Raw genomic sequence first — 12,339 nt, forward strand, 5'->3', positions numbered from 1 at the left:
TCGCTTGATATATGGTCGCGCAGGCCTTGGTTTGTCCCAACCCTAGCAATTACAAGTGATAGGAGTTGCAATCTTGCCGGGGCCGAATTAGGAGATCTAGGTACAGCCCTGGGAATAGAATTGGGCTTTGGCGAAATGGATTATCCCTGTGTCACTCCTGTTTGAAGTTCAACCCAGCCAACATACGTTCATCTATACCAGAGCTCCAAATTGTAGTTAGTCGACAGAGCCGAACTTGCCGAAGTTCTCAGCGATATGCCAAAGTCTCCAAAGCAGCATGGCTGAAAGAAGCTAATCGTTTCTATAAGGTCGGCTGGAATGTTCTAAGGTAAGATGGGTGTCATTGACTGAGATGTACGATTGTCTGACTGCTATAAAGAAGATTAAAAGAATACTATAAGGTCCCCTTTTCTGTATACTTTGCAGCTCTTATAATGTCGGAGCCAATGCTAAGAGACTAAAGGACAGTTACAAAAAGCTCTAATAGCAGAAAATATCAGGACAAAAAAGAAAAGGAAGTGAGAAAAGAGTAGGAACTCCTTTTAATAGATATCGTAGAATGCGGGATCGGAAGCTCCTACCATTTCTCCTTAGTTGTTAAGGTCGTCCAGATTGATTGCCTGGTCGAACGTTGGCACGCCTCTTCCTGCTAGATTGTCCAAGTCTCAGTATGCAGTGAATTTACAGCAGAAGAGCGGTATGGGGCACACTTACGGGGGAAGGGGTTTCGTTGCCGCTTCTTGGTCTCATTTGCGCAAATGTGACTTGTGGGTGAAACAGGGGCCTGGAGTGCCCTGAAGGAAGACTGAATGCAAGCCGCCCACGCAGCGCCTGGTGACCACCATCATACTTAGGCTGTTGTATGTATGTTTTTTTTTTTTTTTTTTTTTTTTTTTTTTTTTTTTTTTTTTTTTTTTTTATTGGGCGGGCGGCCGTTTCTCCTAAACGCCCAAGTTTAGTTCCTACTGATGCACCCGCTGCTACCAAGTCTATGTTGATTTATTGATTACATAAACCCTGAGCACTGCCTGTAACGTTTTCCACAATCGAGCCGCGCCTACAACCGAGCCGCGCCCTTTCCACCAAAACTCCTATTTCCTAAGGCTTTTCAACCACCAACGCCATTAAATCTAACTAACTAAATACATGAAATTATAGCCATCTACTAGGGCAATTTCGAATTGTATGTCCGATTGTTCCACACCCACTACAGCGCTGCGGAGCTCGTCGACGAGGCGCTAGAGTAGATTCCGCAGGCTGCTCATTAAGCTGCGTATCAAGCTGCTGAACGCGGTTTTCACCTTCCTGCACATTAAGAAGGCGGTCATTACCTATCTCAGCACGTCTTCTTGCTTTTTTTTGACGTTGTCGTCCATTTTCAGCGCGTATAGCCCTAATTTCTTGCTGTAAAAGAAGGGTAGTTTGCATCGCCATTTGCGCTGCTTTCTCCAGATGTTGAATATGCGCAATAGGACTGCTAGAAAGCTGCCGCTTTCTATTAAGGCTATTCTGCAGGCTTCGAACCTTTCGATTCAGCTGGCGAGTATTCTGCGGAGTCTGAAAAGCAGAGGAAACTGAGCCTTCAACTAGTGGTGGTGTAGGCGTACGCAGTTGAAAGGTAAGCTTGGAAAGAACATGCTCTGGATCAAGCGGCTTAAGCCCTGCTCCTCTAAAGCCGCTGCAGATATTGGCCGAAGTAAAGATTTGCTTGTGGGCGTCCGGATATAGCGATAGGAAGTCTTCTTTATCAATATGGTTGTTGCCAGCAGCCATAAGGTCTTCAAGGAGCTTTCCGTACGCCTCTTTAAGCGGGCCAAAAACGCCCACATCAAGCGGTTGAAGAAGATGTGAAGTATGGGCAGGCATGCAGAGACATATTATTGCATTCTGCTTGCAGAAATCATCGAATTCAGCAGTCAAATGACTACTATGGCCGTCAAGAATAAGCAAGCGCTTTGCACCAGTCATATAGCGCTTAGAAAGCGGTTCAAAGACATTTTTCAGCCAGAGAAGGCCTATTTCATCAGTCGTCCAGCCATTCTGACTAGTAGAAATCCACCAGTCGCGAGGCAGCTTAGGTTCTTGGAACTAGGCAGCCTGTTGAACGCTTGCCTTTAATATAATGACTGGCGGTAGATATACGCCTCTTGACCCGATTGTTTCGATGATTGTAACCCATTCACGATTGCCCTGAATAACTCTGCGCGGTCGCTCGCTTCGCTCTACTGCAGTAATCACTTTTGAAGTAGAGCAGACTCCCATTGCAAAGCCAGTTTCGTCGAAATTCCAGATATCGTCTTCATGTATGCCGTGTTCTTGAATAGTCGCTCGTACGGTCTCAAACCACGGGCCTATAACCTTTGGATCTTCCTGCTTTGCGCGCTGATAGGTAATACGCCTTGTATATCGCGTACGGAGCTGAGGATGGCGTTTAACAAAGTTATAAGGCCAGTTAGTTCCGATAGCTGCGGTAGGGTCTTGTAAACGACTGCGAAGTAAAACCTGGGCCATTCCACGTAGAAATTCGGGTCGAATTGGAAATCCTCGCGTATCTGCATCTAATAATCGCTTTAGAAGTAATTCCTCTTCGAATTCGGTCAGTTTATGACCATTGGCGCGTGTTTCCGACCGTGATTTAGCACCATGAAGCCGGTCGCGTACAGTGCTTTCGGGGACAGCAAAAAGGGCCACAGCGCGTTTAATTGATTTAACCTGGCCTTTCTGATAAGCTGAAATAGCCATCTGAATGCGCGATTCTTTAGAAAGATGCATATTAAATTGTGGTGATGAGAAAAGACGCGTTGAATTTAGGAAGTAGGAGTTTTGGTGGAAAGGGCGCGGCTCGGTTGTAGGCGCGGCTCGATTGTGGAAAACGTTAACGTATTTCCAAAGCGAGCGGGCCACCTCTTCAAAAATCGACGCGTTTTATTGCTCTACTTAATTTAACCATCCACTATGCCTCTAAAAGCGCGTTAAAATTCAAGTAATTTCGCTGAGAAAGAGGAACGAATTCTACTTACTATTTCTGTTTTAGAAAAACAGAAAATCTGTAATATTCGTAAAGTAGTATACTTCTATAATGTCTCTCGCATAACTCTCCAACGACGCCTTAATAAAACTGCTTTACGCGCAGAAACACGCGCTAACAGCTATAAAATAATCTAAATTAAAGAGGAATTACTTGTACGATAGATTCTATTACTTATTTAGCGTAGAGCACCTTCTAGACCTTCCTAAATACGAGAAATAGCCGATATTCTTCTTGCTGCGCGCGGTACAACGCCTATTTAATTAGTTAGCAAAAACTAGGTTAATAACTTTATTAAACGACGTAAAGATCTAAAAACTTAATAGAATCGACGCTATGATTACAAATAAATAAAATATAAGGACCCTAAATTAGTTAGGGAGTAATTTAACCGCGTATAAATTACTATAATGCAACATAGAATTACATAGAAAGATATCTATAACTTTAACGAGACTGGCTTCGCTATAGGCCGAGTAGCTATAGCTCGAGTAGTTACTAAAGCTAACTACTATAGTAAAGTCTCTGTTGTATAGCTAGGCGATTAAGAATAGATTACTTTAATCGAATATATTAATTTTACTGGCTAGGTGCTTTCTCTATGCATTATCTTTAAAGGAAAGATCTATATACAGGGCTGGTATAAATAATAAAGATATAGAGCTCTCGCGCGATAGTAGGATTAAAATTAGTTCTAATAGATAGACTACTAATAAAATAGGCCTTCGCTAGTTTAAAAATATCTTTATTTCTCTTACTTCTAATCGTATAACTAGAAAATATCGCCTTCTAATTTTTAACGGCTATAGCAGCTATCTTACGCCTTAATTCGATTAGCTCTGCAGCGAAAATAACGTAATTTCTATCTGCATATCTGCTTATTCTTTCTATAAGCTTTAATCTTTGGATGTTAGCTGCTTTACGCTTTTAAAAGAGGCGTACGGAATATTAGTGGAACAGAAAGAGTGTTTAGGAGTTAAAAACATTAATAAATTTAATTTCTTAAAGATATTTCTAGCAGTTAGGGATGCACTCGGTGCGGGTTGGGTACAACCCGCAGGGTCAAAATTCAACCCGCGCGGGTTTGCGGGTTCTAGATAAATAACCCGCACCGCACCGCAACCCGCAAAGATTTAGAATAATCCGCACCGTACAACCCGCATTTTATAGAACTATACCTAATATAGCGATATTATGTCAGCCACTAAACTAACTATAGTTAGATTTTATCTATATGCGGTGCGGATTGTCCGTACTACGGATAATCCGCACTTTTATTCTATTTTTAGTAGTTTTTTTAATTAAAAAAACCCTAATAATACCACTACTTTATACTATTTTTTAGTTTAAATTAATGCAGTACTATACACTAACTAATACAAATATAATTAACTTATAATAAATATAAAATATCTATATTTTTATTAATAAAACCCGCGCGGTGGCCCGCAAACCCGCGCGGGTCCTACTATTGGAACCCGCAACCCGCGCGGGTTGAAGGATTTATAACCCGCACCGCACCGCTGCGGTGCGGTGCGGTGGCCCGCTGCGGGTTGCGGTGCGGGTTGACATCCCTATTCTAGCTGCCCGTAAAAGCGCTTTTCAACTAGAAACTATTAGAAATAGTTTTGTAGAAGCGGGCATAGTTCTATTCAATCTAGATAGGGTGCTTAGTTAGTTAAAGATTTAACTAAAGACCTCTACACCACCTAGCAGTTATTTAACTAATTTAGCGTCGAAAATACTCTATACTGCTAAGTAGTTAGAGAAGCAAGTATCTGCTGTAAAAAGACTGCTTAAGGAACGTGCTGAAAGCTTTTTTCCTTTGCTAGAAGCGCGATTAGACAAGATTATTAAAGGTTATAAATTAATGCTTAATAAGCTTGTTTTTGCGCGAGATGAAATCTGTAAATATCGCGCTAATAATGAATAGTAAAGGTAAAAGCGAAAGCGCTTTACTAAGTAACTAGCTATGGAAGAGGGGCTATCTATTTAGGAAGGTCTAGAGCGATTTTAGCGCGAGAATAAGGTAGATGAAGCTTAAAATGCGCTTTCTATAGATCCTGCACTTTTTGCAGTTGGATCGCGCGTACGAGCCCCCCCGCAGTGTTCTAATTACTATATTCGTGGACATACTAGAGTTAGATGTCCTAAACTACTTAGTAATTAATTTTTAGATAGAAATGCAATTGCTTGGTTGATAAAGGCTCTAGTATTTGGCCCGTGGGCAGAATTTTTGAAGAGGTGCCCGCTCGCTTTGGTGGCCCGCTCGCTTTGGAAATACGTTATAGAACTCTGAACTGAGGTACAACTGCGATGACGCTTTTCTATATCCATGAGGACAAATACGGCTAATAGGCGTAGTGGCTGCCTTCTCCGGCCCCACGCGTTTTCTGACTGGGCTACCTGCCTCATTTTGTGCAATTTGCCTCTACCAAATATGTAGAGCTGCCTTCGAACAACAAGGGCTATGCCTGCCTCATCTGAGCAGGCACCCCAATACGTTGTGATCTTGTTACCTATAATTATCTACTCGGTGTAGGCATCATTGGGGCGACAGGCTAGGTTTATCCAATAATTTTATCAGGAAGAACCTACGTGGGAGGATAGCATAGATAATGCTGTTGATTAGTTGCCTCTACTTAGTGCTAGCTCACATCCAGCGTGATATTATTGAGATGGCAAACTACTCTGCCGAGTATATGCTTTGGGGCTCTTTGTTCTTGCGGCGGTGGCGCGTGGGATTGGTGTTTATGTCGAGGTCTGGCTTCATCGGCGTTGCAGGGGTCGAATTGATATTCATTGGAAGAATGTCATCATCTCCCTCGTCGGAAAGATCTAACCTAGTAGACACAGATTGCCGTCCGCAATTTATAGCTGCGCAAATGAACTGTTTGTTACATGCATACTTGATTTGCTAGCCAAGTCGATGGGAGTCCTTTTTTGTTCTAGGTTATATTCTTCGCCGCTTCTTGCTCACTAGGTAGACCCAAGGACAGCTTGGGCACGTTATAAACAGTCCGAGGGGATTACTGAGCACGGGGCGCGCAGAATGGTAGGTGTCTCGAACAAGGAATTTTAATACACTTCACCTTAACTAGCGATATCCCGCTTTCCTATATCTTTTATTGAACAAGACAGTAAAACTCTAATTTACATGGACTAAACGTAAAAGACCTATAATATCTGTTGGAGGGTGAATGCTTGCCCCCTTTATACAACAAAACCCTTAACGACTTTCTCTGCATATCCCAGGAGTTTATACTTCAACAACGGCGCTCTCAGTGCCCGCAGGGGCGATTACAGCCAAAAGGCTGTCGTTGCCGAAAGACTAATCTATATAGATACTATCCTGTAGGACGGGGTCACACCAGTGAGTCCTCCATAGCGGACCAGACATGGCATAAATAGGCTCATATCTCGCTCGCAACCCGTTGGTGTCTATACCAATGGTCGCATCTCCGTTCTTCAGATCACGCAAAAACTTGTTGTAGGGCCCAGTCTTGTAACACTTGCAATGCTGTTTATGCAGCCGCCGCTTTTCTTTTCTCCTCCTTCTCCTCCTCCTCCTCCTCCTCCTACTAAGTCTACTTGACACAGGTTGATGTTAAGGAGCCAAAGATTTCATGTGTGAGGTGCCGATGATTTTGAACGGAAGCCGTTCAAACAAGCATCTTACATGGGCTGCATGTCTATAGCTGGTGCTGGTCCTAGGAGTTATCTGTATCGAACCCGTATGCCTTCCAGTTGCGCGTAACCTTGTCCCGAATATCAGGAGGGTACGACCCTCGAAAGGACCCTTCTTTCCAGTATAAATCCTCATCCACAAACTCACAAGGAAACATACAGCAGCGCACGACCTTGGGGTGATTGCCATGCCCAGGCTGAAGGCCATGTCCGACGTACGGGATCAGGGGGATGTTTCCATATTCTTCAAAGAAGAACTCGTTTGCAGACGGTTGGCAGCGTGTAGCTTCAGCCCAGACAACGTCTCCCAGGTCCGTAGGGTCGATGTCTTCACCAACGAGGTACAGCTTCGGTATATACCACCCTGGCTTTGAACTGAAAACCGTGTGGCCGACCTTTTTGCTAAACCCCGAGATGCTTGTACTCAAAGCTCTCAGCTTCTGGCGGTCTACCTGGAGGACAAACCACAGACAATGTGATTCAAAGGGGCACCAAGCCATCTTTATCGGCAGTCCTGCAGCCTGACAAACGTTCAAGACCTCAGCGGCTTGCATGATGCCCCACACAGTGTGGTTCTCTTCGGCAGCTCTTCCCGCGACACAAAGCGGTAGGATCGGGTCATGCCGGTAAGTAATGGCATTTACCTTGAAAAGTGGTTTGTTCTGAGTTTCTCCCGGAAAGACCATGCCATGATATTCAGCCATTGGGCCTTCGGGGCCAACCTCGGTAACAGATACGACACCTTTGATGTAGCGCTGGTGTTAGCAAGTCCCTGGAGTCATTCGGTTGCGCAGAAGAGGTGGTACCTTCAAGCACAATTTCGGCATTCATCGGAACATAGATATCGTTGGTTTCGCACTTCACCACCTGGACAGGCCTTCCAGACAAAGCACCCACGAAACCAGCTTCGTCCGTCCACTTGGGAATCGGCATACCGCTGGCCATGATCGCAGCAGGAGGCACACCGAAGCAGAGTGCCCACGGCATATCTCGGCCCTTCTCTTTCCACATCTGCCATATAACGCCGATATCCTGCTTTGGAATCACGGGCCCAACAAGCGCACGTTTATCGTGAACCATTCCTCTCGTGATCGACCAGTTCACCCAACGCCCATCGGGGGTTTTCACAATATGCATGCCAAATGTCTGCAGATACTTGCCCCCGTCGGCATCATGGTGAAGGGGCACCGGCAGGGCAGTTAGGTCGATCTCATCGCCAAACAGTTTATACTGTTTGACGGGAGCTCGATCTGGCGGGACTTCGATCGGCGGCACTGGCGGCTTTCTTTTGCACTCATTGATTCTATTCACGATTTCTTCACCGGTTGCGGTGGAAGGCAGTCCCAGGGACTTTGCAATTCGCCCAAATCTTCGTCCAGGTTGCCGACTTAAGCCCACAGGTGCTCCGAGGACGCGGAAAAGGCCGCTTTCTTTACGACCTTTGATGTTTTCGTAAAGCGGGGCTTTTTCTTCTGTCTCATAGACTTTGCGCGTGATTGCGGCAAGCTCCAGGTGAGGATCAACCTCTTTGGTAATTGGAAGGAGGTCGTTTTCGTCTTCAAGCTCTTTGACATATTGACGGAAGTCTTCTTCCGCACGGACAGAGTTGGCCGGATTTGCAATCATTGGGGCTTCTCGCATGCGTCAAGATAAACAACCATATAACAAATGAAGCAGAGGGATCTTGTGTCGAACTTGTGTCTCAGCCATTTGCAAGATACTTATATTGAATATATAAATACCGCTTGGAGTAAATATCCTTCTCCAACTTGGAGCGTCCGAACTAGGTCCAGCTAATTCTGTATTCAGTTCACTCGGGCCGACCCATCGGGTATAATGACACATCTTCTGAGCTTGTCCTCTAGGTAGTTGACTACGCAGGTAGTACTGCTGTTACCCCAGCGTCAGACTATCTGTGGCATCTAATCGGATTTCTCCAAATTGGAGATGATCCAGACACATGAAGTCGTCACCGATCCGTTTGATTACGTAGTCCATCCCGATATTCTCCAAATTGGAGCTATTCGATCTATAACCTCTACTGGCAAACAGCCTCTCCTACCTCGAAAATATCAATCTCCATACACAATACGAGTCAATCCCCAGGTGTTGGTGGCGATAGGAGGGATGTCTAAATTCAGCCGGCAGTCTTCTCCAAATCGGTCCTCGTCCTAATTTCTACCTTCAAAGATGCTGCGTACATAGCACTACCCCCGAGTTCCATTATTCCTGCTTTCCCGGTGTATATTTCCTCTTCACCAAAGTCTCTTGATATCTCGCTCCTTGTTATAATGGACCTCTTCAAGTCTCTCTCAGGCAATCCCTCCTCGCCTGCAGAGGATCGTTCTCGCCGGCAAAGAATAGTCGTTGCCATTACAGGAGCAACGGGAGCTATCTTAGGCATCAAAACCCTGGTCTCTCTTCGTGAATTGAATGTGGAGACCCATCTTGTTATCAGCAAATGGGCTGAAGCAACAATCAAATACGAAACCGACTACACTATCGCCAATGTTCGTGCGTTAGCCGATTATGTCTACAATGTCCACGATCTGGCGGCGCCAATCTCCAGCGGCTCTTTCCGCGTTGATGGGATGGTAGTTGTGCCGTGCAGCGTGAAGAGTCTTGCTGCGATCGCTTCCGGGATCTGCGATGATCTAGTCACTCGAGCTGCGGATGTCATGCTGAAAGAACGGCGCAGACTTGTTCTTGCCCTCCGGGAGACCCCTCTCAGCGCAATCCATTTGCACAATATGACCTCCGTCACACAGGCCGGTGCTATTATATTCCCACCGGTACCTGCTTTCTACATCAAGCCTTCGTCAATCAACGACTTGGTAGATCACAGTGTTGGACGGATGCTGGATCTCTTTGACTTGGACACGACCCAGTTTGAACGGTGGGGAGGATGGAAGAAAGAATCGAGGTGATCCTCAATTATCGAGCGGGCCTTGTTTATAGGAGGCCTAGCAGATGCTCCAGCAATTTGGATCATTCACACCACATATCGTGGCTCCCAGTCTAGCCAGGCGACCTCTATAGCTGAAGGATTCTGGTACACAGCCGCTTTCACTCACCTTTTACAAGCTAGCCGTCTCTAGTAAGCAGCCCACGCCCCTTTCGGGGTGTTGGTCGGGAGGCAGGGGACCGGAGGAGTAGTAAGGCTTCTCCACGCTGTGACGGTCCGATATTTTGATATAGGAGAATTCACACGATGTGGCAAGAAAATTGGGGAAAAGAGGGTTGCGAGAAGACATGACTGGACTTGGTTGTGCACGCTGGAAAGGGAGTGTAAAGCTGAGCAGTAAATTGAGATTGATCGTTCACTTATATGTAGTTTGATCAACCCCCCTAGGGCATCGATGTCGGGGCCAGCATAGGAGGGGTTTTCCGGCGCGGAAACGTTGCCTCCCACGCACTCATGACCTGCACTAGCAATGCATCCTGATGCGCGTCCGCCAAAACCGCGAGGCCAAATGGCCGGCCATTGTAATGGAGGTAAGATAGTGTGAGTGACGCGATGGGATGCCCTTCAGCCATTAGACCTTACAAGTTCATGCAATGAACTTTGATATCTTACCTGCTGCCGCAGCAATATAGCTCATTTGTACTCCCTCCAGGGCCAATAATAACATCCACCTCGTTCTCACGGAGAGTCTTTTGGATGCCCAACTCTCCAGCAGCTTTCCGCGAGAATGCGAGAATATCATCATACTCCTCATTGCTCAGATTAGAGTTCAGAGCCCGTAGAAGGCCATTCTGGTTATCGTATCCTTCAACCAACTCGATTAGCTTTGGTAAATCCGGCACATATATAAGGGGAATGGCGTACGTGCTCTTTGGGTTCGACCCCGATTGTTTGTGGTGGGCGGGAGTGTACCCGCGCCATGGTTCTGTCCACGGGTCCGGCACTGTGGTGGGTACTCAACAGGACCATGGATGAGCGACGTAGCCCGTGTTCTAGACATCCCAAATTGACGGATGAGGCTATCGGTGGTGCCACACAGCATATGATGATCGACCCGATCTAGTGGTTCCATTTGGTTGTGATATCATGTCTACAAACACACATACAAGATCTATGGCAACATTCGCTCTATGACGATGCTCTTCAGAAACCCCAACCTTTCTTCCTCTTATATATACCCATAATGGGTCAGCTGCGTCCTTGACTTTGGAGAGCCTTCAGAATCGAACTTCTTACCTTGAATGAAGCAATCACTTTTCATAAGCTTTATCAAAAGAGGATGTGGAGGGCACTCATCGCACTGAGCCTTTTCTTGGCTCAAGGGACTGCTGCTCCTGATTGCAGCAGTCATGACATTGAAACCAACAACGTGGGCCAATGTACCTGCGGCGGCGGCGGCGATGTTTGCAATACTCAATGTGACGCCGGCCAGTCCTCTTCCGGGTGCCCGGGTACAGTCATTCAGTCACAGCTGTTCCTCGACGACTGCAAAGGCCATTGCACCTCGGATGCAAACCACCGGTGTCAGTCTTGTTGGATTTGGTTCAACGGACTCTGTTCTTGCTATCAGAACGGCGGATGCGCCCAGAGTAGCCAAACCCCTCCGTTCTGGATCCAGCTGAATGGGAAGCTGCTCACAACCAGTGAGCCAATCCCTAGTATTTTGGAGCTCCAGCAGCATCCGTCACTTTCGGGCTACGGCTGGGACTTTGGCCAGAAAGTCTCGAATCCCGATTCTCAGGCGTTGGTGATCAATTCCGCACATTCCATCACCGAGAACCAAATCCACATGCACACCTGTCCCATTAACAATAACATGCTCAAGGCGTTGACTGCATTATCGAATCCGGGTCCTGCAGCTTTTGGTTCGCTCACTTCTGTTTCGCTGCCTGGCCCTCCGGGAGTTGACCGCGTCTGGTGCCGCGTGTCGCAGCAAAAGAATACTGTAGTGGATGGAAAGACGGTGTCAGATGATATCAGTCGGATTATGGGGAGTCAATGCAAGTACTACGTTGGTGCGGCGGTGGTTCGAGATAGTAATGGGTATACTTGGGACTGCATTACTGCTGACAGCAAAAGTACTGAGTACGGAAGATTCTGCGCATGACCTGATGGCAAATTGTTAGGATCTACAGTGGCTTAGGTAGTTTATTGTTAGTAAAATTGCTCCTTGTAACACAGCCGTTTTTATGCTACAATTGATTTGTTCTGTTGCGAAGTTGGCCGCAAAGGATTGTCTACGTATATTTGGGGTGAAGGAGTAGGTACAACCCTTTTTTCGCGCTATAATGAACAAAGATACTGATTGTCCTAGCTTGATTTAGTTACAATGCAGACCAGTAATGAAGCTGGCTGAGGTCATCGTCATATGCATCTGGATCAGTAACGTGTGAACAGTAGCAGATAGGTTGATCCACGTCATGGTGAAAGTTTATACAGGGAAGGTGTGCATCATAAGGACGAAGATGCATGCCGCAACATGTATATTGATGGATTAGGATATGGATACTGACTTACCTTACGCTCTTGGGATGAATGATTCTTGAGTGAACCATGCTTGCGCGTTCCTGTTTGCTTTCGACCAGTTCTAGACTCCCGGGGCCCCTGCGATGTACGTAACCTCATGCAGATATCAACTGAGGGAGAGACATGAGAGCAA

General features: G+C 46.1%; 4 protein-coding genes across 4 annotated transcripts; 2 read left to right on the top strand and 2 right to left on the bottom strand.

Annotated features, from left to right (window-relative positions):
- Positions 1-577: 577 nt before the first annotated feature.
- Positions 578-2,772, bottom strand: ATEG_08849 (uncharacterized protein; the record flags this gene model as incomplete). The annotated part of the gene is made up of 5 exons (XM_001217434.1): positions 578-646; positions 715-855; positions 1,140-1,238; positions 1,525-2,015; positions 2,184-2,772. The coding sequence occupies 5 exons, from the start codon at positions 2,770-2,772 to the stop codon at positions 578-580; spliced, it is 1,389 nt and encodes a 462-aa protein (XP_001217435.1).
- A 3,966-nt stretch (positions 2,773-6,738) lies between these two features.
- On the bottom strand, positions 6,739-8,341 carry ATEG_08850 (UbiD family decarboxylase; the record flags this gene model as incomplete). The annotated part of the gene is made up of 2 exons (XM_001217435.1): positions 6,739-7,470; positions 7,613-8,341. 2 exons carry the CDS (start codon positions 8,339-8,341, stop codon positions 6,739-6,741), a joined length of 1,461 nt encoding a protein of 486 aa, XP_001217436.1.
- Positions 8,342-9,006: 665 nt separating this feature from the next.
- On the top strand, positions 9,007-9,587 carry ATEG_08851 (UbiX family flavin prenyltransferase; the record flags this gene model as incomplete). The annotated part of the gene is made up of 2 exons (XM_001217436.1): positions 9,007-9,507; positions 9,561-9,587. The coding sequence occupies 2 exons, from the start codon at positions 9,007-9,009 to the stop codon at positions 9,585-9,587; spliced, it is 528 nt and encodes a 175-aa protein (XP_001217437.1).
- A 1,372-nt stretch (positions 9,588-10,959) lies between these two features.
- ATEG_08852 (uncharacterized protein) lies at positions 10,960-11,787 on the top strand (the record flags this gene model as incomplete). The annotated part of the gene is made up of 1 exon (XM_001217437.1): positions 10,960-11,787. The coding sequence occupies one exon, from the start codon at positions 10,960-10,962 to the stop codon at positions 11,785-11,787; it is 828 nt and encodes a 275-aa protein (XP_001217438.1).
- Between the last annotated feature and the right edge of the window lie 552 nt (positions 11,788-12,339).

Source organism: Aspergillus terreus, genomic scaffold, assembly GCF_000149615.1.
Source record: "Aspergillus terreus NIH2624 scaffold_13 genomic scaffold, whole genome shotgun sequence".
In the NCBI taxonomy this organism is placed as follows: Eukaryota; Fungi; Ascomycota; class Eurotiomycetes; order Eurotiales; family Aspergillaceae; genus Aspergillus; species Aspergillus terreus.